At 41.0% G+C, this 10,249-nt stretch overlaps 2 protein-coding genes across 2 annotated transcripts in view; one reads left to right on the top strand and one right to left on the bottom strand.

Annotated features, from left to right (window-relative positions):
• Positions 1-2,390: 2,390 nt before the first annotated feature.
• On the bottom strand, positions 2,391-9,604 carry LOC129851406 (F-actin-capping protein subunit alpha-1). Its single transcript, XM_055917917.1, has 10 exons — positions 9,496-9,604; positions 7,594-7,657; positions 7,422-7,473; positions 7,264-7,327; positions 5,701-5,907; positions 5,529-5,608; positions 5,241-5,319; positions 4,932-5,003; positions 4,553-4,615; positions 2,391-4,437 (listed from the first exon to the last, which is right to left on the bottom strand). The coding sequence occupies exons 1-10, from the start codon at positions 9,532-9,534 to the stop codon at positions 4,297-4,299; spliced, it is 861 nt and encodes a 286-aa protein (XP_055773892.1). The 5' UTR covers positions 9,535-9,604; the 3' UTR covers positions 2,391-4,296.
• Positions 9,605-9,619: 15 nt separating this feature from the next.
• LOC129851405 (suppressor of tumorigenicity 7 protein-like) overlaps positions 9,620-10,249 on the top strand; it is a 33,985-nt gene continuing 33,355 nt past the window's right edge. The window contains exon 1 of the mRNA XM_055917916.1: positions 9,620-9,827. Coding sequence (XP_055773891.1) covers positions 9,620-9,827 — 208 coding nt within the window. The remainder of the gene's footprint in view (positions 9,828-10,249) is intronic.

Below are 10,249 nucleotides of genomic sequence, written 5' to 3'. Positions count from 1 at the left end.
ATGCCAACATGACAGAGGCAAAGTTGCCAGTTGGTTCCTTTATTTGAATAAAACCTCCTTGGGAAAATGTCGGCCTATCTTGTGAGAAGAGTGGGATACCATCTAGACTCATTAATGAGAAAGTCTAGCCACTGACATGAAACCAAGAGGCCAGAGGGAGCAACATGAGAAATATGAGAGGAGCAATTCACAATCTACATTTTGAAATAATATATTTGTGACACTCCATTTTACAAAATGGCATTGTATAATGGGAATCCCACCAAAGATTCTGTCTGTAGCAACACTCATTACTGCAGTTACATAATAGTAATTGGTCTTGTGATTCCATACTAATAGAGTTTTTGCTATTACAAGTGGAATAAGGATGTCTCTATTCTTGTGTAATGACAAAACCATCTACACACAACAACAGAGCTGAGGGAACTAATTCAGAAAGCCAGCTTGAGTGCTTTGCTATTGGCTGGAAGGGGAGATCAAGACCTGAGTTTGGGTATGGGGGCAGTCCAGATCCCAGAGCCCAATAGGAGGAGCACCTCGTCCAGCTGGTGCTTCTCTGCCAGGTCCACCGTCTTGTGCTGCAGCTTTAGGGGGAAACGGTTGATGGTAAACTCTAAGTCAAACCTCATGTTACTGATGAAGCTTTGCACCAGCCTGAGAGGCAGAGAGAATGGGGTTGGGAAGTATCCTACAGATAGACACAGATCATGCATTGGATTATGAGGGTCTTTCTTTCTCATCTTTGAGAAGCCCAGATTTATTCTCTCTAGCTTCACTCTGTGAACGTAGCCTGTGTACACTGTGATGGGTTGGACCTTGTCCTCAGACCTGGACACCTTCAGGACATAATCTACCTCAGGTGAACAAAACCTTGAGACTTCCTTAGATACTGTGCACTAGCTGTTGTTTACAATTATACATAGACCGTCACCCCTTGTCTTACCAGAGGCTGCTGTTCTATCCTGCTGATACAGTGTATAACACTCCAGCTGTATGTTATTCATGTCGTCGTTCAGCCACGACTCGTGAAACATAAGATATTAATGTCCCGTAGGTAGGATATACGTGTTTGTAGTTCATCCTATTTTATTATCCAATGATTATACGTTGGCTAATAGGACCGATGGTAAAGGCAGATTACTCACTCGCCGCTGGATCCTTACAAGGCACCCCGACCTTTGTCCTCGATATCTCCATCTCTTTCTCCTGTGAATGACGTGGATGAGAACCTTGTTGGGTGTCTGGAGTAAATCCCTCTCATACGACTCATTAAAGAAGATTTCTATGTCCAGAAGCTCTTTTTGGTCATAAGAGACGGTAGCAGCAACATTATGTACAAAAGTTACAAACAATGAGAAAAAGAATGGCAGCCATCCCCTCCGGCACCATTATAGTGAGGGACATTTTTGGTTTTCTTGCTGGGGAACGTAACACAGACTCAATTACAACCAGTTGATTACAGCAATACCTCAAAAATGGAGGAGGCAGTGGGAGAAGGTAGGGACTTGGTCTTTCTGCCCAATACAAAGAATCAAAACTGGCAGAGGAAAAATAATGTCGTAAGAGTAGGGGTGTTAACCCCGGTGTCCTGGCTAAATTCCCAATCTGGCCCTCAAACCATCATGGTCACCTAATAATCCCCAGTTTACAATTGGCTCATTCATTCCCCTCCTCTCCCCTGTAACTATTCCCCAGGTCGTTGCTGCAAATGAGAACCTGTTCTCAGTCAACTTACCTGGTAAAATAACGGTAAATAAATAAATAAATAAATAATGGCAGAAATAGGACAGTATACCAGTTCCATTTGTGGACCAGGATATGAACCGCTGTGCTATACAGATTGCAAAATAGCCGAGAAGAAAATAAATACACTGATTCCATGGCACAGGATGTATGAGTTGATATATAAACCGACGCAAGATTCAACACTTCGTACAGTTCCTGCTCAGCCCAGTCAAAGCTCTCCTCTGTCCTGGCACCCCCTGAAGCTAGGACAGCAGAGTCCCTGACCATCTTCCAAAAACATCTGAAACCCCACCTCTTCATTTTAAATAATCCCACAGCCCCCCCCCCCCCCCAAAAAAGTGCCTTCCGTGATCTAATACTTGCACTTGACTCTTTCCCCCTACTAGTATGAGGAAAATGTACTTAATATGACTAAGATGTGTGGTTGTCCCACCTAGCAATCTTAAGATGATAGCAGTAATTGTAAATCGCTGTGGATAAGAGTGTCTGCTGAATGACAAACGTTTATTATAATAAATATGCTCATCAGTCTTTATTTTCACATTAATTTAATGATAATCCCATCAACTACAGCAGTGGAACTGTGTGTAGAAAATGCTCATAATATCAAGGCGAGACCCAAATGCAGACACAGGAGGCAGATGGATGGTCTTACAATGTTTATTAATACAAAGAGGTAGGCAAGAGAATTGTTGTGGACAGGCAAAAAGGTCAAAACCAGATCAGAGTCCAGGAGGTAAAGTGGCAGACAGGCTCGTGGTCAAGGCAGACAGAATGGTCAGGCAGGCAGGTACAAAGTCCAGAAACAGGCAAGGGTCAAAACCGGGAGGACTAGAAAAAGGAGAATGCAAAAAGCAGGAGAACCGCTGGTTGACTTGGAAACATACAAGACGAACTGGCACAGAGAGACAAGGATAAATACACTGGTACACAGAGAGACAAGAAACACAGGTGTAAATACACTGGGGAAAACAAGTGACACCTGGCGGGGGTGGAGACAGTAACGAGGACTGGTGAAACTGATCAGGGTGTGACACATAATGCAAATCACTTATGTCTGATCTAAAACATGAAGTTCTAGGTTCTGTGCTTAGTATTCTAAGATAACTGATTGTGTTGTCTGTCACCTCTTGTCCTGTGAATTGTGTTATTTAGTAATATTTCATTTTGAAAACCTAAAATAAAAAATTGTACAATCTAAAATGGGCCGTAAATGTTTTCACTAAAGCAGCACAACAGCATGTGAAGATAAGATTTATCCTGCCGGTAAAATGAAGGTAAGGTCATATTGAAGCGTTCAGAGAAAGGGACTGAAAGCAGAGAATAATTGTGTTTTTGTCCATCAACACGGTTTTATACATTCGACACAAAATGTACAGACAATGCAGATGAAATATACCGACGCAAAACGTCAAGAGGCGCATTTTAAGGTGCACTCCATTAAAGTGATATACAATAATCTGTTTCTTTATTCAAATGTCCCTTTTACTTTTTGCTGTGCAAGCCAGCATTTACACACAAATACACATTTGGCACCAAATCAGATGATACTTTAATGAGCATATTTCTACATACTGGTAAGTAAAACGTTATTTATGGTTAACGGTTAATGATGACAATAGTTACAGCATAGTATTTGGTGCAACTTCTTTATTCCTTTGAATTATACATGTTCTTACATTTTGTATAAAAAATATAGCAAAAAGCTGAAGGAAGGCATGTGGGAGGTAAGGAGGAATATAGGTATATTATATATTAAGTTGGCCTAATCACTGATAGTGGATACTGATGGATACTGATGGTGCTCTGCTTGTTTAGGCCCGATTAAACCATTGTACAAGTACATCTCTTTCCAACGGGAAAGCTTGCAGGGGACAGAGCTGATACTTGGGACTTTTTTTTAGGGGTGTGTGCTAAATTTAGTCATTAAGGAGTATACACCTCACTTGGAGGAGACCTTGGGTTACAGATAAAATATAGGTCATGATTCAATCCAACGACCTGCGCACAGCGATAGGATTTTAAAGGCAATTTCCCAGACATCACGCAGCGGATGGCAGCTCAGTCAGAAATCGCCTTTAAAGATTAACCACAATGCACCGGGTCGTTTATCTGCATTTGTTTGAATCCCGGCCATAGTGGGTTACGAAATGGGCTGAAACTGATTACTACCTGTGGCCCCCAGACACAAAGTCAACCAAATGAGGGGTATGAGGATATGACTCTGATTTTTGAAGCATCGGTGTGGGAGAGCGAGGTTGACCCATGTAATCCAAACTTTCAGTGTCACTAAAGGCATTTTGTTCAAATGAAAAATTTGCAAATGAGCCAGAGCTAAACAACCCAAAATGTCCTCTTAAAATGAAGCCATCCCTGCTAACGCGCCTGAAGAAAGCATACCAACTCCATACACCAAATCAAACCGTGGCATAATTTAACAAAGACAGAATAGAGTATCATTTTTATTCCCCTTTGATGCCTCTTTTCCTGATTTCCCCTACCCTCTCGGTCTTTGCAGTAACACAGTAACAATGGCCGACACACTGTCCTCTAAGCATTCTGCATCTCCTTGCCAATCTTGTAGCTGAGGATCTTGTTCCAGTCAATCTTGGTGCGGGTGACAGGAAGCTGCCGGCGCAAGGCTTTGAATGTGGTGTCAGACATGGTCTGGTAGTTCTCACTGATGGCCGTCTGGAAAAGGAAAACAAATGTTTAGACTCTTGCCCCCCTCATTGAGGGAAAAAAATACATTCAACTGATTTATTCCAATTATGATAATATTACTATGAGGAAACATGTTGCATACCTGGTATTCATTTTCTGCATCCTCAATGATTTTCACAAACTCCTTTGCAGTCTGAGTCTCACTCTGCCAAAACAAGACAATGAATGCCTTTGACTATTGAATTGCCTGTAAACTTGACAGATTGAAGACCATCTCTCTTTATCATAAAGGACATTTCACTTGTTATTTTACTTCTTCCTACTTCTCATGCACTAATGAACAGCACTAGGGTTGCAACATTCAATACATTTTGGAGGATTCCCGGAATCAGGATGGAATAAGCAGGACATCCGGAATTCTACAACCAGGATTTCTGTAAAACCAGGAAAAGGTTTTACACCCTTCTCCCTTTCAATGCTTATGTTCAGGTCCAAAATATCCTACTGAAAGGTGAACTCACATTTACAGTGAGAGATTCCTGTACTTCCTTGTGGCTGACCAGCTGCACATTTCCATCCTCATAGTAATGCACCTGCAACCACAAGATGGCTGGTGAGGGAGACAATATACCATATGACAAAACAATATCCATTTTCAGTTCATCAATTTAACTTGCATGGGCCTGTGCCCTAGCCTCGTATGAACCATCCTGATCTCGCAAGCTAACATTCTGCAGGCTACCTGTGCCCAACCAGTTGTCTTTGAACAGGCTTTTAGACAGCCGGACAAAATGGTGGACAACCCTTGGCGATGGACACTACTAGCCTACCTGTATTTTGAGGACTCCAACGACTTGAGCTGTAGATTGGGAGATGCTGAACTTCCATTCAGACCTACAACGACCATTCCTGAGAATAGAAATCAAATATTAGTCCTTTCCCAAATTTATAGTGCATTTGCGTTATGTCTAAGGCACTATTATAGACAGAATTACATGTTTAATACAAACAATGAACATACAGTATAATGCTTCAAAATGAACATTTTAGTATACTCATTCACTGATAAATTAAAGGTTAAATAAAGAAATGATTGGTAACCATGAGACTACACTTACCAGAAGTTCTTTGGTTGAAATTGATGACCTTCAATGCAAGCAATTATGGTTTGCTGGCCATCAATAGTTTTCCCATAAACCTGTGATAAATAAAACAAGGTCCTGTCATTGTTTAACATGCTCATCTTAAAGATAACGTTATTGTATCATGCAGGTGAAAGACGGGACGTACAGTGCAGACGCCGCTGGGGTAGTGCTCCTTGACATAGGCCCTCAGGGCGCTGTCACACGCGTCTCTCCAGGGTCTGAGAGCTGCCTCTCCCTCGTGGGGCTGGGGGTCACTGGCCTCCTTCCTCAGGTGGTCGAATTTGAATGACCGCTTGTTGCGGGGGTCAAAGAAACGGCCATTGCCCAGGTCTCCATGCTCTGTGATCAGCACCTGGAGGGGAAATGGATCACAGATAGAGTTCCTCAGTTGCTGCACTGATCTTACAGGGATTTTTCTGCCATAATAACGCTTGGGCGGGCCACCTAAGCATTTTTGCGGGACACCTAAGTCCAAACTGTAAAAATGTTTTTTAAATTATATATATATATATATATATATATATATATATATATATATATATATATATATATATATATATATATATATATATTAATTAGAAAAAAGTTTTTTTTTCAAGATGAAAAACACTTTCAGTGTGAATTTAAATGACTAAAACCAGATATAAAAGATAATGGACCTATATTTTTTATTATAATATAATATTTGAGAACTAAAACTACCAAGATAAAAGCTAGACAGTCAGTGGAATTGAAATCCAAAAACAATGACTAACAGTATTGATTTTGCTATTATGTCTGAGCAAAGGAACACAGCATTAGCCATGGCAAAATGCACAGGAAAATAACTTTAAATTGCAAAAATCTCTCAGTTCCATTGCAGAATATGTAGAATCTCTGGAAATGTGCTTTAAACTGCAAAGATTTATCTTGGCTCCATGGAGAAATTCAGAGAATTCCAGGCTTAAAAATGCTTTATCACCAAGATGGGGGGCATTAAAACTCAAAAATGTTGCTTTCGGCAACCATTGCCATGCCCCCTGCCACGCCCGCCACCTAAGCCACCTTTTGATCCAGAAAAAAAAATATTTTAATGATGCGTTCAATCTACACTGACTGTAAAAAAACATTAAGGACCCCTGCTCTTTCCATGAAAAAGACTGACCAGTTGAATCCAGGTGAAAGCTATGACCCCTTACTGATGTCACTTGTTAAATCCACTTCAATCGTTGTAGATGAAGGGGAGCAGACAGGTTAAAGGATGATTTTTAAGCCTTGAGATAATAGACATGTGTTGTGTATGTGTACCATTCAGTTGGGGAATGGGCAAGACAAAAGATTTATGTGCCGTTGAACAGGGTATGGTAGTAGGTGCCAGGGGCACCGGTTTGCGTCAAGAACTGCAATGCTGCTGGGTTTTTCACCCGCAACAGTTTCCCGTGTGTATAAAGAATAGTCCACCACCCAAAGGACATCCAGACAACTTGACAAAACTGTGGGAAGCACTGAAGTCAACATGGTCCAGCATCCCTTTGGAATGCTTGACACCTTGTAGAGTCCATGCCCCGGCGAATTGAGGCTGTTCTAAGGGCAAAAGGGGATGGTGCAACGCAATATTAGGAAGGTGTCCTTAATGTTTTTTACACTCAGTGTATATATCACAGTATGAAACCAACAAGACTCAAAACAGCTGGGAAGGAGACACAGCTCAAATGACTGAGCATCTTACCTGATCATCATACCCTTCAAGTTTGGCAAGGGTGAACTGATCCATGTTGTACTGGGCAAATGCACTGTTTTCCAATGGAGAAAAAAACCAAAATACAGCAAGTTAACACACAAATTTGCACAACAATACAGTAAATAAATCAACAAAATACTACTCACTGTGCTGCACCCTCCCTGAGAAGATTGTCATTGTTGAGCAGTAGCCGCACATCTGAAACCAAGAGATTGCCTTATCAAGAGATTGCCAACGCCTTAACAGACTATATAACAAATCAAGTGTATTGGGAAATAAACAAGCAGTACAAATAATAAGATTTCTAAGTACACTCACCATTGAACACTTCATTGAATTCTCCAGGTGGAGCATGGACGACAAAATTAGCCGCAATGCGCACCTGAGGGAAAGAAAATACGAGGTAAATAGGCTACTATCCACTTTTTGGCTAGACAGCTTTTACACCTGAGTGCCAACGGAACATTTTTGGTACTATATGATAAAATGTTTACTCTATTCTACCGAGCCATTTGCTTTATGTTCATATTCTTATATTTTCTTATTTCTTATTGATGTTGCATTTTCGAGAAGAGACCTGCAAGTATGCATTTCATTGGATGGTGCATACCATGTGTATCCTGTACACACGACTAATAAAACTTGAAAAGATATTGCATATGCAGTATATGAATATTTCTACCACTGATATGAGACCCAGAGAGTGTAATTATGCAGCCAAGTCATTATTACACTGGCCACTAGGGTGAAGCAGAGAGCAGTGACTAACTTGGCTTCCTGACTAGCCTACCTCTGCGCTGCCCACGCCACTCCTTAGACGGCAAGAGCTTTTCTTAGCAGCTGTAATGCATGTGTAAGCATGTGGTGTCAGATCAGAACCAAAAACAGTGAAACGGGGAGGGGGGCTAGGCAATCTTCATTAGGGCTTCCCTGAACCTGAATGTCTAGAGTTGCACTGAAATCAGTACGCAGAACGTCATTATTTTAGGCCCTAATGTATGTTTTCATGTCCAGAAATAGACCCAAAGGTTGTGTGGGTTAGACAGCTTAATTCAACAGTAAAAGTAAAGTATTTTTTGCAACACTTCAATAGGACATTGTAACACTACCAACAGGTTCTGGAACTTCTGGTGGGTGTGTGTGTGTGCTGTTGCCATACAGTTAGACGCTCTCAAACACTGTTCCTTCCCATGCTAAGTATTGTATTTACAAAATACCTATGCCCATTCTACTGGTCTGTACATGTATCTGACCGCATCCCTGCTGTGGGCCTGCCACTGAAGCGGCAGGAATGCTAGACACCAGTAGGCAGCCTCAAACATGTATCTATCTGCATGCTGCTAACAGCAACTATGGTCAAACCCAAGCTCTCATATTAAGGTTGTTCAGTTTTTGGTGATTCAATCTCAATTGGTTGAAAATGCTCACCATCACTTTTATCGTGTATGACCTTCAGAAGTATTGTGAATAGGGTTGTATGGATTTGTGAACTTTTTCATGAAATCATGACTTCAATGATTCCTACACCAAATAATTGGTCAATCGAACGATTGTGTTGTAATGCGTTACAATCAATAGGCCAGGGGCCATCCCAAGACAGAAAATGGGACTATAAAGTATGCCTAATATATTCAGAGTTGTTTCTAGCAGGGTGTGGAGGCTGTTGCAATCAATACAGGAAGTAGTGGCCTTTTCTAGTTAACTAACGTTAGTTAATAATATGTTTTTAGACTAAAGCCATTTGCAAATAACCCATGAACAATTGTATGATCATGTATTGCTAGATAGTAACTACCTGACTCAGGGGGACAATTGCCATTGTAATGTTAGCTAGCCACCGTGCAAAAACCCAAATGTGGCAAAGCCCAGCTAAAGTCAGACTTGACAATGCTAGGTACTAGCTAATATTTGGCTAAGGAACATGGCTAACATTTACAAACATTTTAGTTAGCTAGCTAAGCAGTAAGCAAACTGCTTTTTGTGTATGGTATGTTTTAGCATGGTGTATGGAGTTGTATCTAGCTACTGTATCTAACTAGGTGATACAATGTATTCCCGTGTCAGTTTGTTCGCTAACTGTAACTAGAGTGTAGTGTTAGCTTAGCGAGCTAGATGAAGCTTAGCAGACATTCTTTTGCGGCCAAATATTTGAGTAAGGACACAAACAACCGAATTTACTAAACGTCGTAAAACAATGAGCAAAGCTTCTCAAGACTATACCTTCTCTTCCTCAGTGAGCTGTTCTTCGAAATCGGCCATCTTGGCTCATGAGACAAACCTCTTCTGATCCACGACTGACTGCAGCCGACAGTGAGGAAGCGGATCTTGACAGTGCCACTGGCACATGATTCCTCTGTTTACAGCACAGCCATCCGTTAAAAACATGGAGGACGAGACCAGCAGTAATCCTCAATCTCTTGGATTTACAGATAAATTAAAATCATGGTTGTCCTGGTCATGGACATACATATGTGCCGTTTGGTTTGCTATGGTTTTAACTATGATCTATGTTCTGCGAAGCCCCTTGAAACTGCAGGACACTCTTACCTCAGGTGAGTTAGCTAACGCTAGCTTTCTAAGAGTGGGCTAGCTAGCGAACGTAATGTAGCTAGCTAGCCAGCCTTCTAACGTTAGTGAGCTAACAAATAGAAATCGAGAGACAGTGGAGGAACTGAACGTTTGACAGGAGGCTGGCTAACTGTATGACAACACATTTCACAAAAACATATCCCAGGTTGGTTTATTTATTGAATGGTAGCGAGACATATTAAATAGCTGATGTGGCTACTAGCTATCTACGTTAGCTAATTTAGCTAGCTGTTAATGTTACGCTTGTGCATAACTAGCCAACTAGCTAACGTTAGCTAACATCATTCAAACAATGCATAATGTTAGCTAGAATTGCATTTTTTATTTATTTATTTATTTAACTAAGCAAGTCGGTTAAGAACAAATTCTCATTTCCAATGACGGC

The sequence above is a fragment of the Salvelinus fontinalis genome, chromosome 3, assembly GCF_029448725.1.
Source record: "Salvelinus fontinalis isolate EN_2023a chromosome 3, ASM2944872v1, whole genome shotgun sequence".
Lineage (NCBI taxonomy): Eukaryota > Metazoa > Chordata > Actinopteri > Salmoniformes > Salmonidae > Salvelinus > Salvelinus fontinalis.
The sequence above is the reverse complement of the archived record's forward strand: the minus strand, read 5'-3'. Positions and strand labels throughout refer to the sequence as shown.